Source organism: Zeus faber (genome assembly GCF_960531495.2).
Source record: "Zeus faber genome assembly, chromosome: 20".
Lineage (NCBI taxonomy): Eukaryota > Metazoa > Chordata > Actinopteri > Zeiformes > Zeidae > Zeus > Zeus faber.
Window position 1 is genome coordinate 25,097,817 of NC_137207.1, and position 19,806 is coordinate 25,117,622.

Here is a 19,806-nt window from a genome sequence, read left to right on the forward strand (position 1 = left end):
GTCCAGCAAGTTAAAAAAAATAGTTTTCCATGTTTTCCCTCCTGCACCGATCCGCTGGTTCCAACTCCAGTTGGACCCCTGGAGTGACGCTGACTCAACACCCCGGAGTGGGCTTCTCACCCCGGGGCCCCGGATTCCCCCCTCCCGGGGCCTCTCCGGTACCTGAGCGCAGACTTGGTAGAAGCCGGCCAGCAGGTCCAGCGCTCGGCCTTTGGTGTAGAAGCCGATGATGTTCTTCATGATCTCCGGGTCCTTGCGCCAGTCCAGCGACTGCAGGTAGTTCCCCGCCATGATGTAGATTTCCTTCTGGCGGGACAAGCCGGCGAAGAACACAATCTTCTCGGTGTCGCCCGACTTGAGCAGGGCCCTCATGGCCTGTGGGGGAGGAGAGAGACGGGTTCAAAGCGTCGATGCTATAAGCCACTCGGGCCAACGGGAGCAGGTTTCCCGAAAAAGCGGTATCCCGGCACGCAGGCTACATTTCCCATGAGCCTCTGAGGCCTTAATGTTTTAAAGAGGAAAGTAAGGGGCCGCTTTTCGAGGGCCATGAGGTGCTGTAGGAGGACCCGCGGCTATATGTGTCTGTGTCCTCAGTTCTCTTTGCCGTAAATGCGTCCATCAGATCTTGCAGAACAGAAGTTTACTTCCACGTTGCCGCAGCTACGTTGCTGTGGACCTGTTCTTCCTTAGGGAAGGAAGCTCTTGCACTCCACATATTTGTTCGAGAATCATTATTAGCTCGGTATTCTGTGCGGATGTGTCTTTTTTATTTATTTACGCCAGCCTGCTCCCTGTGACCTTCAGCCTGTTCCCCCTGACCTCGCGCCCCGTGCCCTTGAGCCTGCTGCCCGACCTTGAGCTTGTTCCCGGCCTGCGTGTACTTCTTGGTGGCCAGGTGGTAGTTGCCCTGCCGCATGCAGCAGTCGGCCACGCGCTGCAGCAGGTCCCTGCGCTCGTCGTCCGGCAGCTCGGCAGAGTCCTTACTGAGCGTCATGGACTCTGCCAGCTGCTCTGTGATGGTCAGACTGTGGTCCAGACACAGCTGCAGTGCATCATGGTACTGCAGATACACACACACACACACACACACACACGCACGCACGCACGCACACACACACACACACGCACACGCACACACACACACACACACACACACACACAGTACTGTGAAGGATCAGACATGTCATCATAAAGTTCATGCTAATAACTGATATTCCATCCATCTATCTATCTATAGTTCTATCCATCTATCTATTTATCTATTGTTCTATCTATCCATCTATCTATCCATCTATCATTCTATCTATCTGTCTATCGATCCTTCTACTGTTCTATCTATCTATCCATCTATCTATCCATCCATCTATCTATCCATCTATCTATCTATCCATCTATCTATCTATCCATCTATCTATCTATCTACAGTATCTATCTACAGTATCTATCTACAGTATCTATCTACAGTATCTATCTACAGTATCTATCTACAGTATCTATCTATCTATCTATCTATCTATCTATCAATCATTCTATCTATCCATCCATCCATTTATCTATCTATCTATCTATCTACAGTATCTATCTACAGTATCTATCCATCCATCCATCTATCTATCTATCTACCCCACCATCTATCTGTGTGTCCATTTATCTATCTATCTGTCAAACACACACACCCTCCCACCTTCTTAGCAGCCACCAGTAGCTCCACCGCCTTCTCGTACTGGGAGTGTTTGATGAAGAAGTCTGAGCAGCGTGCCAGCAGGGCGGGGTCGGAGGCCTCATTCAGGTCCTCAGCGATGAGCTGCAGGGCAGAGAACTGCTGCGTGGCGAAGGCCAGTTCCAGGGCCTTGGACACGTGACCCGCCTGGAAACACCATGGAGAGCACCCCAGGACGTCAGAGGGCCATGTCACATGTAGCTACAGTCACATCTGCCTGTTGTACGTGTTCTCATAGTGACCAAGCAGTGGAACTTGTAAAGTAGCAGGACAACCTCGCCAAAAAAAAACGACAAGATCTTCATCTGAAATCTGATGATTTGAGGCAGTGTCTCCCCCTTGTGGTGTGATGTGGCTAAGACAGGCTAAACCATCCCAAATCACAGAAAATCTACGACATGCTCCACTTTTAGAACTGGAGCGGCCACAGTTATTACATCATCTCCTGATCCCAATGATTTGAACTGATCGCGATCATTTTATAGAATGGTTAGATTCCATAAATCTATGTTTTCACCCTAATTTAAAGGGGGGGGGGGGTTTAATGTTCAGGAAACGGTCTCCCTGAATGTTCAAGCTCCATGTTGAAGCCAGTGAAGGCCTCTTCTTCATCTTTGTTATGACTCTGTTATAAATTTAGGTCACAGACGAAGGTGGCACAAAAATGAACAAAACCCCAATTCAATTATTCATCGTAATAGTTTGTGTGACAATAAATCGTCAGCTAAAATGTCATGATTGTGACAGCCCTATTTAGAACTCCATCAGCTCCCTGTTGTGCCAGATCCCTTTCACTTTTGTTGGTAAAGCAGGAAATAACCAAAAGTAAAAGGTTGAAACAGGCACCTTGTGGTAGAGCACCACAGCCCGGTCCATGTGCGTCCCCTTCTCCTCGTAGTAGCAGGCCGCCTCCATCATGTCCTCGGGGTTGCTGAGCAGCGCCAGGTTCATCAGCTGGTCGTCCAGGCCGTTCTCCTGCGCACAAACGTGGGGGGGGGGAACCGGGGCTTCTCAACGTGGGGTCCGGGGATCCCCCAGGGGCTCTTCAAGAGGCTCCCAGGGGGTCCCCGGCAAAATGATTAATAGTTAACCCTTCATGGTTATTTAATGTAGTGAATGTCCAGTATTGACTGTTTGGATCCTAGTTTCACAAGATGCTTTGGACAAAGGTGTCTGCGAAATGACATGATGTAATGTAATTACTTCCAAAATGACATGACGTAATGTAATTACTTCCAAAATGACATGATGTAATGTAATTACTTGCAAAATGACTTGATGTAATGTAATTACTTACAAAATTACATGATGTAATGTCATTACTGACAAAATGACATGATGTAATGTAATTACTAACAAAATGACATGATGTAATGTAATTACTTGCAAAATGACATGATGTAATGTAATTGATTGCAAAATGACAGTAATTACTTAAAATTACCTTTGAAAGTACGTCACAAAATAATGTTTAAAGTAATTACTGAGTCATGTTTCAAGTAATCACTAAGTGATTTTTAAAGTAATCACTCAGTATTGTCTGCGTACCTTGCAGAGGCGGATGGCGTTGTTGTATGCCTGTGCCCGGGTGTAGAAGTGCACCGCCTGCTTGATCTCGTCGTGGCCTTCGTACTGCCGGGCGAGGTGGTACGACGCAGCCCTGTTCCCCGTGGCGTTGGCGATCTCAGACGCCTGGTGAGGGCACAAGATACAAGTTAAATGGCCCGAAAGTACTGTGAGGATCATTTAAGGAGGATTATTTGAGGATTGCTTGGAGACTCGAGAGAATTCATCAAAGATAATTTATTTCAAGAGGGTTAAAATATTCTTATTATTGAGGGTTGAAAATCACTTGTGAAATGATGGTGATCCTTCAATGTCCCTGTGTAAATCTAGATCTAAATCTAAATGACCCCAAACTGAAATAGTTCATTTTTCTATTATTCTCTATAATAATAATAATAATAATAATAATAATAATTATTATTATTATTATTAGATTGCCTTGTATTAATGGAAAGCACTTTCAGTTGCATGTTGTGTATCAAATGTAGATGTAATTATATATATGTGAAATAAATAAGTGTACCGAATGTTAATTTAATGCATTAAATAAATAAATAAAATGTAAATGTCATCATGAAACACTCCAGTATCACTTGCCAGTACTAAAAGTATTTCTGACATTTAAAACAAATGTGAAAAGATCAACAAGAAGAACCAGATGTGAGGCTCCTTGGTTCTGGACCTTCTGGATGTTGCCCAGGTAGCAGTGCACCCGGACCAGGGACAGGAAGTCCTGGGCCAGCTCGTAGTAGCGCAGCGCAGAGTCCATGTCTGTCTGGCTCTCCAGGTACTGGGCCCACCACTTGTAGATGTTCCTGAGCCAAGGAACGAGTTTATTATTGTTATTGTTATTATTATTATTTTTATTATTATTGCATTACGAAAGAATGCAGCATTACCCTCTGGATTATGTGATTTGTATGATTTTATGTATGTGTATTACTCAGGATATGTGTTTTGATAGTGATACCTGATTTAGACAATTACTTTATTATTATTTTCTTGCCATCTTTATTTTATTCTTGGATTTTTGGTCACATATACCACATAGTAAGAAAAAAAAATCACATTTAGGTGATAACCTAACACATACTAATGTTATAATTTCATAAGGTGATAACAATATATTAAGGTTATAACATCATATTCAGGTTATAACATCATATAAAGGTTATCAAATCTCTTGAATCTCACAACATATTAATGTTATAACATCATATTAAGGTTTTGATGTCATATTAAGGTTATGACATCATACCCAGGTTATAACATCATATTAGGGTTAGGAACATTTTTATTTGAACTGTGACTTACTTGTCCTTCATTTTGTTGACGTAGACCGCCAGAGACGTGGTGTCGTCCTGGAGCATTCTGGGAACTTCGAACCTGTGTGTGTCCGACTTCTCGTAGCTGAAACACACAGCGGTGGTAAGAGTTTGTCTACAGACGCACGATAACAATGTGACGCCTTCTCTCAGCGAGGGAAGGCCAGCGTGCAGTGACAGGACAGCGCCCCCTAGAGCTGGCTTTAGGGTATTTTCAGAGAGTTCAGCGCCGCAGGTGCTTCAACCAACACAAGTTGATGCCAACGTGGAAGGGCTCTAAACTGCAGTTCAGCTAACGGCCACTAGATGCTGCTTCAGAAAACCTCAGACTCAATGGAAGTCAATGGAGAAATAAGAAACTTTGCTCGAAATGTTGTGTTACCTCTTCTCATGGGTGCCTGGGTTGTTAGTTTGAAAATTATTGTTCCACGAAGAAGATATTTCGGTATAAAGATGTGTATATTTGAAGGCGTGGGTGACAATTTGTTGTTTGTGTTGGGGAAAGTTTGGAAGGTCTGGCTCAGTTTCCTGCCAGACAAGATGGAGATGGAGCGTAAACCCAAACTCGAGGCTTCAAATCGCATCTCCGGTAACCGACGGCACAGACGCTACAGCTCATGTTCTCCCCACATGGAATGCAAACAACGCTGCATAACACCGACCCCAAACTGCACCCCTCTGTCTTACTATGTGAGGGCCAGGTTCTTGTCGCCCATGGCCTCCAGGTGTTTGGCGTAGCTGTAGTAGGTGGCGCGCAGGTGGATGCGGTCGTGGGTTTCGGCCATCTGCACGGCCAGCTGCCACTGGCCGCAGGCCTGGTAGAACTTGTTCAGGAGGTCGTAGCGCTGGCAGGCCTTGTACAGCTTCTCTGCGTCTTCCTGGTCTCACAGAAGGGTCATAGGAGAGAGATGATCCCCTCAGACTGGTTCGGACTGGTCCAGACTGGTTCAGTTTAGTCCAGTCTCGTCCTGACAGACTGGGTTCTTGCTAAAGCTCGGGCCACATAATGTGAGAACAGATGTATCAGCGCACATTTAACGGCTGACGTTTACAGTTTTCCAGTCTCTTCTGCACATACACATAACAACTGCTGTCTTTGAGGAGCACAAATCTAAAACCGGAGAACAGACAGACCCTGTACCTCCCTGGATTACCCTGTACCACCCCGGACTACCCTGTACCACCCCGGACTACCCTGTACTAGCCCGGACTACCCTCTACCACCCCGGACTACCCTGTACCACCCCGGACTACCCTGTACCAGCCCGGACTACCCTGTACCAGCCCGGACTACCCTGTACCAGCCCGGACTACCCTGTACCATCCCGGACAACCCTGTACCACCCCGGACTACACTGTACCACCCCGGACAACCCTATACCACCCCGGACAAATCTGTACAAGCCCGGACCACTGTTGCTCTGTGGTTGGTCTAACGAGCAACAGGTTAAAACCCCCATCCCCACACACACCCAGGAGAGGAGCCCTTGTCATGACACGTGTCCATCTGCTCCTGGCTTGCTCCAACTAGCCCACTCTCTACAATAAACTGGTGTCTACAACCCCGTTGTCTGTGTTTCAGTGCTGGAGGTCTCTAAAAATGCCACTTGGGGGGCGCATGGTAGGGGAAGCTGCCACATGTCACATAATCCTGCTTACGCCTGCCTGCCTGCCTGCCTGAAATAAAAAACAACATTCCCCTAAAGGTAGATAATGGAGAATGAACAGATGGGAATGGATCGACCCCCTCCAGGACTGGACTGGACTGAACTGGTTTGGACCAACTCACCAGCATTCCCAGTTGAACGGCCAGCACGGCCACCTGAGCCTCCAGCTCGGGCTCTGCCCCGGCCTCCCTCAGGGCCCGGGCTGCCCGGCCGCTGCCCATGTTCCCCAGGCAGACCCGGGCCACGTCCAGACGCCGGTTCTTCACGCACATGCGCGCCATGTTCTCCCAGACCGCCACGCTGGAGGAACAGGAGAGGATGTGACGGTTGGGTGGGAGAGTGATCGTGTGACTGAATAACAACCTTGTTCATGGACAAAATTAAAAAATTATATTTTTTGACAAATAACTCAATATTGATAATTTGACAATATTTTGGGGATGACGTTGATAAGATATTTACACATGGGAAATATCTGAGAAACAATAATTCTAAATGTGGATAAATATGACGATTGAGAACCTCTAGAACAGTGTGTGAAGTTAAGGAAACTGCATTACTTTACAGCAAAGCTCCTTAAAGACATTTAAATATATCACCATGTGGCCAGGAGCCCCATCCCAGAACATATCAGGTCTCGTATCCCCAGTCCAGCCCAATTCACCTGCAAAAGCTCCAGAGACAATTCAGAACTATTCATTCTGTCTTAATCATTTATCAACAAAAAAAAAGAATGGCCTGAAAACCCGTGTTGTATGAAGGATGTGTTGGTTCTCGTATTCCCAGTAAACGTCAGCGCTCCGGGTCAATCTGCTTGTTTGCACAACGGAGCTTGAGACGAGGGCCGAAAACAACGAAAACGTGAGAACCCTGCAAATGGTGAAGCACGTCAGTGGCTCCAGCAAACCCTCTCCCTTCCTCTCCACCTATTTCTATCACTCTATAACTGACTGTCTCTCTATACCCGTCTCCTCCCCCCCCCCCCATGTCTCGCTCTCTCGCCCTCTCTTTCTATTTCTCGGACTCCCTCTCTTTCGCGGCCTCTCACCCTCTCTCTCTATTTTTGATTCTAGAACTCGGACTGCCCTCTCTCCTCCTGTCTCCCCTCTCTCTCTCTCTCTCTCTCTCTCTCTCACACTCCCTCCCTGTCTCCCTCCCCCTCTCTCTTGCCCTCTTTCTCTCCATTTCTATGACTCTACAATTCTGACTGCCCTCTCTCTACCTGCGCCCCCCTCTCTCTCCCTGTCTCGCTCCCCCTCTCTCCATTTCTACGAGAACTCTGACTCCCACCCTCTCTTCCAGTCTCTCAACTCTCTCTCTCTCGCCACCCCCCCCATCTCTGTCTCTCGCCCCCTCTCTCTCTCTCTATTTCTATGACTCTAGAACTCGGACTCTCCTCTCTCTCCCTCCCTCCCTCCCTCCCTCCCTCCCTCCCTCCCTCCCTCCGTCTTGCTCCCCTCTCTCGCCCTCTCTCCATTTCAATGACTCTAGAACTCTGACTCCCTCTCTCTCGCCACCCATCCCTGTCTGTCTCTCGCCCCCCCCCTCTATTTCTAGGACTCTAGAACTCTGACTCGCCTCTCTACCTGTCTCCCACTCTTCTCTCTCTCTTTATTTCTAGGACTCCAGAACTCTGACTCCCCATCTCTCTCCCCTTCCCTCCATCTTGCCCCCCCCCTATCATTTCTATGACTCTAGAACTCTGACTCCCTCTCTCTCTCCCCCTCCATCCATCTTGCTCCCCCTCTCTCTCACCCTCTCTCTCTCCATTTCTCTGACCATAGAACTCTGACTCCCTCTCTCTCTCCCCCTCCATCCATCTTGCTCCCCCTCTCTCTCTCCATTTCTCTGACCATAGAACTCTGACTCCCTGTCTCTCTCGCCCTGCCTCCCTCCTCTGTCTCCCGCCCCCTCTCTCGCTCTCTATTTCTATAACTCCAGAACTCGGACTCCCCCTCTCTCTCTCGCTACCCGTCTCCCCCTCCCTCCCTCACTCTCCCCCCCTCTCCCCCTCTCCTCTGACGCAGGTTATCCCCCTCTCCTTTCCTTTCGTAACTCTTTCAGACTTGAGATTCCTCAACCATCTGGTGTCCATTTCTCCTCCCTCTCCCTCCTCCTCCCTTTAGCTGATACAGATGTGGGCTGTTTATTAAAAGTTTGCAACAGGAAATTCCCCAAATCTTTAGGGGCCCGCGGTGCTGGTGAGAGAAAAGAGGGAGAGTGAGAGAGAGAGAGAGAGAGAGAGAGAGAGAGAGAGAGAGAGAGGGAAAGAGGGAGGCCTACTGAGGCATCAAACTCTTACATTCTTTAAGGTTCTTCCATAGCAAAGTTGAAGCCACAACACTCAACATTTTAAGAAAGAGAGAGAGAGAGAGAGAGAGAATAGGGGAAAAGAAAGAGTAAAAGAAGACAAAAGAAACAGCGTCTGCATTTATACCCACATCCCCCCCTTCCCATCCTCTTTTCCTATCAGGAAACACATCCTGTAGCTGTTTGACTGCAGCGGCCAATATGTTTGTTGCACATGGGGGGGGAGAAGGAGAGAGAGGGAGGGAGAGGGGGGTGCGCGGGGGAGTGAGAGAGAGGGCGGCCGAAGTAAAAAAAAACAAAAAACAACACAACAGTGACGTCTCCCAGTGAGGGTTTTTTCAGAGATGGTCACACATTCCCACACAACACCAAGAAAGGAGCGCTCTCCTGTCTTCCTCCATATTTCAACTCTGACCTCTAGGACCGAGCTGTAGCCGGAGGAGAGAGAGGGGGGGGGGGCAGAGCATAGAGAGAAAGACAGAGAGAGGGAGGGAGGGAGAGAGAGAAGAGAGAGAGACAGCGAGAGAGAGAGAGACAGAGAGACAGAGAGAGAGAGAGAGGGAGGGAGGGAGGGAGGGAGGGAGGGAGGGAGAGAGAGAAGAGAGAGAGACAGCGAGAGAGAGAGAGAGAGACAGAGAGACAGAGAGAGAGAGAGGGAGGGAGGGAGGGAGGGAGGGAGGGAGGGAGATGGGGGGAGCCGTGGCCGGAGGGGGGGGTTTAGGAAAATCTGTTGCAACCTGACGGAGTGAGAGCTCTTCCAGAGTTGGGAAGCTCCAGCAGAACTCCACCGAGGATCAGCGGGTTCTCCACAGAACCTCCACAGCACCGCCACAGCCTGCAGGCGTGCAGCACCGTCTTCGGGTGGAGAACGAGCTGGAGGAGGGTAACGGGAGCAGCCCGGGCCACAGAGGAGGTACAGAAATAAAAAGGAGGTTCCGGGGAGAGTTCGGTCCCGGTCCGACAGCCAAGCTGCAGCCAGACGGAGCCGGTGGGATGGACCGAGGAGTCGGCTGGATTAACCCCCCTGTACCCGCAGTGCAGTCTGAGGAGGAGGGCTGAGCCCCCCCCCCCTGCAGCAGCGACGAACACCCACTCCTGGATGAGGATGAACGGAGATGTTCTTTAGCTGAGCCCCCGACACAACACGCTCCCTCGACCCCCACCCCACCCCCCCCCCCCCCACCCAGGGCTCGGCGTGAGGAGCCGTGGTGGAGGAGCTGGTGGAGAGCGGCCAGGGGGACCAGGAGGCCCCGGGTGACACGGGCGACGCTGCCCTCCTCGGGGAGAGGCAGGAGGGCGGCCGGGACGTCGGAGAAGGGGCCGCGGAGCAGCGGGAGGCGGGAGACGACGGCGGAGCGGTGGCGGGTGGCGGCGGCGGGCGGCGCATGGCCGCACGGCGGCTGGTGGCGGCCGCGGTGGCAGTGGCCTTGCTGTCCCTGGTGCTGAACAATGTGGCCGCCTTCACACCCAGCTGGGTGCTGCAGAAGCTGGAGGACGGACGCAAGCGCAGCGTGGGCCTCTGGAGGATGTGCCCCAACGGGGGCGAGAGGGGCCGAGACGAGCCCCAGGTCGGACGGAGGGGCCAGGGGACTCAGGGGGAGCTCTGCGCGGGTCTGGGATGGGGCTCGGAGCTCGCGGGTTACCAGGAGTCACGCAGCACCGTCAAATGTAAGTGTTTACTATGGGGGGGGCGGGGTTGGGGTCTGAACCAAGCACCGCAGGCCGTAAAGAAAGCAACTGTCATGTGAGACGAGACATTTGCAAATTGGCCTTTCTGGATTCCAGGCGTTCTGTTGCCTGAGATGATGCATTATGAGAATCATCTGAGAGGAATCACAAACAGAACTCACAGCAGTTATCAGCCTGGGCAGCGCTTGATGGAACAGCGACCTAAACCTGAGCTAAACCCTGAGGCAGCTAGACCCTGAAATACTGAGGACAGCCAGGTTATGTTCAACTGCAGAACCCATCTGCTCTTGTCAACAAGTCAGTACGAAGCTAATTGACGGCTTGTCAGGATAAGATAAGACATCCTATCCGGGGTCACCTTTAATGGTTGGCCAAGATGAATCAAGCCAAAGTCAGTACAAGTAGTTCACTGGAGGTTAGCAACACCCTGATGCAGCGCAACCTCCACTGACTCCCCAACCGGGCGTAACGCATGTTAAGTGCAGCCTAAATATGAATCACCTGATAACATAGCTTGCGTTTTAACATCAAGGGAATGTGATTACTACAATGCTAACCGGCCTGTCCAGAAGACACTCAGATGTGGTTTCAGTGCAGACCTTATCTGGAAATGATGCTCCTACAAAGGCTCATCCGCTTTGGGAAAACATTCAATTTTAGGGCTGTTTTTTGGCCATTCCTTTTGTCTGGGAAACTCTGTGATCCCCTGGACAGTTTCTTGGAAACGAGGAAGGTTGCATGGCGGTTGCAAGAAGGCTCTTGAGGAATTTCATAGTGCTCTGTACTCTCCAGAATTAAAAAAAAGTGTATTTCTTGCCTTGCAAAACATTTTGTTTCCCATTGTTAATAATGGGACCTTGATAAACTGTCCCAGTATTCTCCCGTGGACAATCCCGGCCTCAGTCAGGAAGGTGCCGCGTCCTGTTCCCTGAGACTATTTTAGCCCATCCTGGATCCATACTCTGGACTTTGGATGTCCGTGGTATTTATCGGGCGGCAGTGTAGCTCAGGAGCTAGAGTGGTTCATCTGGTCGTCGAAGGATCCTCCTGGTAGCAAAGTGTCGTTGAGCAAGAGACCGAGTCCCTAACTGTTTCCGATAGGTAAAATTGGCCGTGCATGGCAGCCTCCGGGGATTACTAAAGTGTTAATTTACCCGTCTCTACAAATTACCTTTACTGTGTGCGGTTCATATGTGAATTGCAGATAAGAAAGTACTGTAGTGAGCATCATTTAGTGTAATAAAACAAGCCGACAGTGACTGAGTAATAACACGATTCCCGCTCCCTCTTCGCCCCCCTCTGCAGTGCAGTTTGACATGATGCGGGCGTGCAACCTCATGGCAACCGTGGCCCTGACGGCGGGCCAGCTCATCTTCCTGCTGGGCCTGATGAAGCTGCCCTTCATCAGCCAGGACTCGCAGTGGTGGGAGGAGGCCATCGCTGCGCTCTTCCAGCTGGCCAGTGAGTACCACGGCACCGTCGGCAGCACTACGCTCTTCATTACACCTTAGAATCATGTTTTTCTTTTCAACTACAACTTCAGCCCGCTTTTGTTTACGGTTCTGGTTTCAATAGACAGCTAGTCATGCCACCTGAAACTGACCTGTCCAGTCACAAACTAAGATCAAATCTCTGGTGTAAATAACCGATTCACTGAAAATGGAAAAATGAGGGACAAGGGTGTCTTACTCTACCTCTTCTCCCTATTCAACTATAGCTACCATCTGGGATACGTCATTTTTGGACCATTTGCTTGTGCGGGTTGTTTCAGGACAGTAATGTGTATTACAAACAACAGAGAAAAATTTGAATGGCGCATGAAGCCCAGGAGACTGAAAGTAGGGATGAGGCAGAGAGCTAACGTTAAGCTTCAGTATAGATTTCATCTCCTTTTGGGTTTCACAATTAGAAACACAATTATATTTTCTTGAAAAACAAGTGAAATAGGTTACAGTGGATGAGAACAACGAAAAGGGGTTAAAGGGGGAAATGTCAAATGTGTGGACACCAAACCTTTACCTCAGCAAATAGAATCCTTATCAGTTAAAAAAAACCACCAGTGCGCAAGGATTATTTTAGCATTATGAATATCAGTCTAAATGAAAAACTTTTTAGTTTTTATGTTGTTGTTGAGTCCATTAATAGCCACAGAAAGAGGGAGGAAGCGGCTGACAGCCGAATGACCGATGGCCGTTATTCTATGATGTATTTTTGTATTTAGGGTTGTTCCCCATTTAAAAACGGCAACATGGCTTCCAGAACCTCACAGACAAACTCACTGGAACGCACAACACTGGTGTGGAGTGGAAAATGTATAAATAAATGCTGAAACCAAACAAATCAAACCAAAGAAGGAAGAGGAAATGAGAAAACAACAAGACCAGAAAAAAATGGTATTCACGGGTCTTATCAGCTTGGGAGTTTTCAAGGAATGGTCACTTTAAGGCGGAGAACAACCAGGAATAGAAGGCGATCCGACCCCCTCCCACTGGGCACGGCCCGGTTCTGGTCTGCACCGGGTCCTTGCACGGGGAGATGGGTTCGCGGGGGGCAGCGGCCCTGAGGCAGCGCGGCCCGAAGGGGGCTCCCGGTTCTAAATTTAGTTTCCGAGTCGGTGGGCCGGAGCCTCAGCGAGCCAGGGAGCGACTGTCGGGCGCCAGGATATCCCTGCTCAGGACGTGGAAATGCCTGAAACTACCTGTTATGCAAACCCCAGAGCTGGCGGAGGAAAACGAGGGGTGGTGTGGGGGGGGGGGGGGTGCGGATGTGAAAGACAGTTAGACAGGGACTGTGTTGTGCATGCAGCTCAGTTTTTGTGTTTTTGGGCGTGCGCATGTTGTGGCCGTGTGTTTACAGAGTGTTTGCAGAGAGAAATGTCCTGCGGTGCACGGGCAGCGCAGGGTGGGCGCGGCCAGCCGGCAGATAAGACGGCCTATCTTTCACGCCCGTGTTTACTGAACGTCCAGGAGCCGAGGCTGAAAGACGCCTTCACGGTGGAAGGGATGAGAGTTTAAAAAGTCCCTCCACAGTGTTGGGGAGAGATTTATTGATGTTGAACACGGTGACGACCGACGTCAACGTCAACGACGTCGTTCCCATACGCAGAGCTTCGCTTGACGCTCGGTTCCGCTTCGGGTCGTAGCGTGTCGACACCGCAGGGGGTCGGAGCTCTTGGTGTGCGGCCTCCGACTCCCCGTTCGCATGAGCGAGCTTCAGAGACAGATTCAACACAAGCTTCCTCAGTACACTGCACGGACAAAATGATTTTACGGGCCAAGTGCGTTGGGACCAGTGTTGGGCTCGTTACTCCAAAAACGTCATTTATGACTCATTACTTTTTTCAAAAGTAATATCATCACTTTAGTCATTACTCCGTGCCAACAGTAATTCCTTACACAACTCGCGATGTTCCTTTTCCGTTATGCACCACAAAACTGGTAATTGTGTCCTTTATCCTCAGGATTCAGACTTTGCATGTGCGCCTCTGTTGATGTAGTCTGGCTGATACTGATGCGGGTGAAGTTACTGATGTGGAGGCGGAGTAACAGTGGGTGTGGTCCGGTTAAACTCAGGGTGCATGTAATGCGGACGCGGTGTTGGGCGACTCCCTCGTCCTCTTCTGGAGGAACAACAGATATCACTTCCTACCAAGTCTTCGTTATATCAACGTACAAATTATGAATTTGCAAAAATGTCTTAAATTAATTTTCTCTTGCATTTTTACGAATGGAATCCTGAAGGAACCAGGAAATGAACGATAGAGTAATCATAATCTATCGTCTCAAATTACAGCCTTGTGTGTTGAACTGTTACTCTATGAAAGTAATGACTGTGTCATTCCTCTCTATACCATAGTAACCAGAGGTGCTTCATTCTATTTCAATTGTCTCAACAAAACACAGGCACATGTAGAGCACATTTATAAAACCCTCACGGAGGAAATACCGACAAATCTCTACAGATTTGGTGCCGGAAGAAAAACATGATCCCATGTGGCCCCGGTGTCTGTCTGGAGGCCTTCAGCACCGAGCCTTCACTAATCTATCCACTGAGCCGGTGAATGGGCCTCGGCGCTGGATGAATGGAGATATTTTTATCCAAATGACTGCTTCTCAGGAATGTTTTCATTTTGAAATGTGCCAAAAAACCCTCAGCTATCGCACACAGTCTCCGGGATAACAAGGTCCAAATCCATTCAGAGGCATCTCGGCTTTCCCAGCAGGCCCCGGCCCGAGTTCTCCGCGCTGGAATGTGGACCTGAATGGGCGCCGTTGTAGTGGGTCAAAGGGCACGTGGCTCAGAATGTCTGGTTCTTTTAATTTGAACTGCAGCTGATATTGACTGGGCACAGCTGGCACGCCGCCCGCCTCGCCTATTGTGTCACCACACACACACACACACACACACACACACACACACACACACACACACACACACACACACACACACACACACACACACACACACACACACACACACACACACACACACACACACACACACACACACACACACCAGAACTGCAGCAATTAGCGATGAAACACAACAGCGAGGGAAACATGAAGAGAACGATCAGGCTGTCAGGACAGGCCAAGTTGAGGAATTCACACAGCAGGACTCCAGCAAGGTGGGGTAAATCCATGGTGTGTGCTTCCAGAGAGCCTTGGTAAGAGTTGGAGCGGCATTAGACTCGAGGCCCTAATCAGGCTTATATGCCTTTTTAAGAATGAACCAATGGACTGTTGACCCAGAGCCTTCTAGTGAATTTTCAGAAGCTGGATTCCAGATAAGACCTGTTTGGATTTCTTTGCCTGACATCTCATGTCAAGTGTCGGAGCGAACGCACTAACCTCGAGCGGCGGGCGTGGAGGTGAGGGAAGGAAGGAAGGATGGAAAGGGGAAGAAGAGGAAGGGAGTCTGACAGATAGAGCTGTGCCAGAAGCAGGGTTCACACAGCCCGCCCTGGCTGGAACCGGGAGGGCAGATTAGTCATGTTCTCAGCAAAGGACACACACGGGTTTGACATAAGCGGGCTGCGGTCGCACGCCAACACGGCCGTGCGAACCCACACAAAGACGTGATCCACGTCTCGGTCAAAAGGACCTCCCGGCAGAAGCGGAGCAAAGCGTCTCCCAGTAGCAGAGCCCTGCCAGACCGCTGCAGGAAACTGACTGATTCACATCCTCACGGGCCAACATCCAGAGAGTATTTTTATTCCCTTTATTTACATGACCGTGGATGGGATAAACTGAGGCAGCAGACTGGCTCCAGACGGCTCTTGAAGACCGGGAAAAGGGGAAGTCATACTCCAAGGGTACAGGAATAGCATTGATCAGAAGATCTCCCTATAACAGGGATAAACCAGGATCTGGGTGTAATACAACAGAACACAGATTCAGGGTTTTCCCGCTCCCTCAGTTAATGGCTTTTCAAGTCCGGCTGCCAAGCAGCCCACGACACTGACAGAGCCTGAGCCTGCCTGTCTGCCTGTCTGCCTGTCTGCCTGTCTGCCTGTCTGCTCGGCCTCGCGTGCAAACCGCAGTTCCGCGTTGCGTGAGTTGCACCGCCCGCATATCAAAGAAAAGGGGGGATGAAATGGCTTTTCAAAGAAAGAGTTTCCTGGTTACATCTCTGATATTTGTACACCCAGTGAGAACTTTGATGCTCACAGAGATCCGAGGAGCCTCCCCAAAGAGGAAACAGGCCTCTGCTTTCAAAGAACCCACGCAGAGCTGGCGAACCGGAAGAACATATTCATTTGGACATAAAAACTGATGTATAAGCTGATATATTAGGAGAAAACATCCACTTCGAGTGGGAGCTTTCTCAAGCCTCCTCTACACTGTACACAACCTTTATTAACCCCAGTTTGTTGAGTTTGTCGGAGCCATTTTCCGCCGGCTCTCCACGCTACTCCTTTCTATCAGTGATACTAAAATAAAATAAACCTGGTGTTACGTGGCTATGGCGGCATATCAGCGCCCGGATATCGCTCGCGAGTGGTGCATCCTTAAAAGCAAGTTGTACAGTCCTCGTCTTTGGGTGTGTCCTGCTTCGTGTGACGAGATGCATTCATTCATTTAGATGTTGTTTGCCAATATAGTTGTTTTAAAGTGACAGTTATTTTTTATATTTATTTATATTTCTTTATAAAATGTAATATAACATAATATATGAATATATGCAACTTTACCCACCGCTCCTGTCCCTCTCTTCCTTTCTCTCCCTTCTCTAGGTGTCCCTAGGTTCTCCCATTAAACTAATGATAAAATAATACGATAACAAAACATTGCACCCACGCTCTCTCACTTTGAGGATGTATGTGAAGTGTCAATGTACATGCAGCAGTCGAAAATATATATTTATTTTATATATTATATATGCTTATATTTATTATGCATATTATATACAGTATAGTTCTATATATGTATATTTACATTTTATACCTGGCAGGTTAACTCCTCCTGGCTCATCCTGGCTGTCCCGCTCTGATATCCCTCTTCAGTTATGACGGCCAATCGTAAAAGACGAGGACCGACCAATTAAAGGTCGGATTCTCTGGATTTTGCACACGCTCAGAGCATGCTTTTCACCTCACGGGCAATAGCACTGCTCTCGCGAGTGGAGATATACTGCGCGGGAGTGCTGTGAAAGCGCCTCGGGGATACGGGCACCGACAAGGATTTGCTCAGGGTGACTATGATGAATGATGAATCTATGAAGAATTTTCCATTGTCGCTGAAGCCCCTGCTCTGTCCGTGTTCCCTCCAGGTTTCGTGCTGGTCATCGGCCTGGTGACCTTCTACCGGATCGGGCCCTACACCCACTTGTCCTACTCCTGCTACGTGGACATCGCCGCCTGCCTCCTCGCCACCCTGGCCGCGGCCATGCTCATCTGGAACATCCTACACCGCCGCGACGACTGCCTGGCTCCCAGGGTCATCGTCATCAGCCAGTCCCTGGCTTCACCCTTCCACCCACGCCTGGACAACGACTACGTCGAGTCGCCCTGCTGAGCCGCACTGCGAGGAACCACCCGTCTCAACCAGTGATTTAGTCTCGGAGGTCTTACATTAACCTTCTTACTGCAGAGGAATAAATCTGACAATGCTGCCCAGTAATATCGACCCAATAATATCTCTTGTTTCTAATGCAGGTGCGTGGTTCCAATACATTGTTGGAGGGACAATGTGTTGGAATTTGGCAAAACACCTCAACAGCATGTCATTTATTTGCAAAGGAGGGAATTGTGGCCTTGCAAATTCATTGGACGTTTTGGTTTGGATTTATTGGTTTTAGGGAGGACAATATTTTAAGACCCAAAGAAAGCCTAAAGAACTTGTTCAGATGGAGCCTGTCTACGGCGAGGCCGGCCAATCAGGGGCGACAGACCGAACTACAAGCACAGTTCCTCACCCACCAGAGACTCTCTTGGACCAGCATGACGCTCTGCTGTTGTACAGCGGCGTTTCACCAACCCTTCCTCCAAGGAGCAAAGATGGAAATCAAGTTGCTGCTTCTCGCATAGAACGTCGGATTTTAAAAACAATAAACATAGCCAGCTACTGAAGTACAACTTCGATGTGACTACGGCATGGCCAACATAACAGACTGTGCCATAGTTATTTGTTCTTATAGTTCCGTATTTAGGCTGGCAGGAGTGGAGCCACTTCATGGGGCTGGTGGAAGTGCTGTGCCCCTCTGAGAACAACTCCGCCGAGGAAGAGATCAAGCTGGATCTTGACGTGTTCTGTTACACATGCACTTATGTAATGTTATATACCTGCTGCATGATATTATCTTTGCTAATGAGCGTGGATCGGGTTAAGGATGCCAAAGTAGCATCAACCTCAGTGGCAAGCAAAAATTGTCCTGCACTAATGATATGAAATGGAAAGCGCATTCTGGGCAAAGATTTGACATTGGAAACGAAGTACGATTCTGAATATCTTACCTGCCTCCTTCACACCAGGACGATATGAAACATGGCCGAATCAAATCGACATAATAAGAGTAATAGGGACAAAGTGGGAATTGATGTTGGGAAAACTCAAATCAGCAAAAATAATTCTTTAGACATTGGTAAAAAGCTAATGCCTGCTATCTTTTGGCATTAAAAGTCTAACCAAAAACTTTGATCAAAAAAATGCATCCATAGCGTTGAAGTACAATATTACCAGCACGTTTTAGTTTAAGGTTGTTAACTAGTGTTTTACAGTCCAACTCCTCAGTTTAACACTGAAGCTCATTATTGCTAATGATGCTTTAACTCATGAAAATCTGCTCGCTTTTGGTACATGGACTTAAATTAAGGATAGTGCTATTATTTTTATTTTTATTATTATTATTGTGGCTATAATCGTACTTCTGCCAAAAACTGTTACCAATCATAGGTGCACATGAAAATAATGTAACATCATAGCAATCAATCAATAAATGTACTGATGGATAACACGCGTATATTGAGGTTTTGTCTCCTGCTTTACACATCCATCCCATAACACCACAAATGTAAAAGCAGAGGGGTTAAAAACACTGAAATCAGAGCCAGATATGATTCCCAAGGCTAGTTATGTAAAAACAAAATATTGAGACGAACTCGCAAACAATATGTGGAAACACATTATAAACATATAAGAATCCCTATATATATTTATTACACTGGACTATTTCACAATTACCAAAATAATTTCTGAATCGACGAAAAAGTGCAAACGTTCAGCCAATGTAAAATTTCAACGCCGGAAGAGAGACAAGCCGACGTGACCCCCCCCCCCCCACCCCCATTGTCCAATCGGATGATTCGGGAGGCGGGGCTTCTCAGGACCTGTCATCATGGAGGAGAAACCCTGCCTGCAGATTCACACGCATCCATTTAAGAATCAGACGCTTTTGTCTGAAGAGACCCCCACGTTTACATGACATTCACATGTTTATTTGGTCTTGTTTAGTTGGTCAGCGGTGGTAAATAGTAGCCGGGGACTAGTTCCCGGCAAAAACAGCGGTTAGCGGCAGCGTCTCTCGTGGAGATTTCCCATCAGGTGCGATATCAATTAGATTACCACTCTGTCGTTCTTTGCAATAGATTCAATTTCTTGATCCACTATCTGTTGTGCATTGACAGGACAGTAAAACGTCTCCCTCCCAGGGCACTTACTGGAGTCTTTCATGAATCGTAATGCCTCGTGATCGCCGGGCGGCTCACGGCTCCGCCGGCTCAGGACGGGCTTCAATTCAAAAAGAACATGGGGGTTTTCCAGACAGATGCACACGTCACGCAGAAATGAACCTCCTGCGCCGCTCCCCACGCAGACCGACAACAGGATGTCGGCAGTGAGACGTGAGTCAGTCACAGGTGCCTTGTGTCACGGTATCGTCCGTAACCCCTCGTTACGCAGCAGATAAACACCGACGCTAATAAAACATTGTCACACAAGCAGATCCAGGCAGGCCTCGCCATTTTTCCACTCCACACCTCGAGGTGACTGTGATTGTGATTGTTGTGATTGGTTGTGATTCTGTAACTGTG

At 48.7% G+C, this 19,806-nt stretch overlaps 2 protein-coding genes across 3 annotated transcripts in view; one reads left to right on the forward strand and one right to left on the reverse strand.

The window, feature by feature from the left end:
- ift140 (intraflagellar transport 140 homolog (Chlamydomonas)) overlaps window positions 1-19,806 on the reverse strand; it is a 42,365-nt gene that overhangs the window by 4,162 nt on the left and 18,397 nt on the right. The window contains exons 19-27 of the mRNA XM_080021752.1: window positions 6,401-6,578; window positions 5,299-5,489; window positions 4,601-4,696; window positions 3,969-4,101; window positions 3,269-3,412; window positions 2,567-2,695; window positions 1,685-1,867; window positions 854-1,060; window positions 163-375 (exon numbers count right to left, since the gene is read on the reverse strand). Of these exons, the coding sequence (XP_079877878.1) occupies window positions 163-375; window positions 854-1,060; window positions 1,685-1,867; window positions 2,567-2,695; window positions 3,269-3,412; window positions 3,969-4,101; window positions 4,601-4,696; window positions 5,299-5,489; window positions 6,401-6,578 (1,474 nt within the window). The remainder of the gene's footprint in view (window positions 1-162; window positions 376-853; window positions 1,061-1,684; window positions 1,868-2,566; window positions 2,696-3,268; window positions 3,413-3,968; window positions 4,102-4,600; window positions 4,697-5,298; window positions 5,490-6,400; window positions 6,579-19,806) is intronic.
- On the forward strand, window positions 9,315-18,737 carry tmem204 (transmembrane protein 204). 2 transcript variants are annotated; one of them, XM_080020979.1, is made up of 3 exons: window positions 9,315-10,256; window positions 11,583-11,738; window positions 17,049-18,737. In XM_080020979.1, exons 1-3 carry the CDS (start codon window positions 9,974-9,976, stop codon window positions 17,291-17,293), a joined length of 684 nt encoding a protein of 227 aa, XP_079877105.1. In that variant the 5' UTR covers window positions 9,315-9,973; the 3' UTR covers window positions 17,294-18,737. The 2 variants fall into 2 exon arrangements, with proteins under 2 accessions (XP_079877105.1, XP_079877106.1); XM_080020980.1 differs by having other exon boundaries at window positions 11,588-11,738.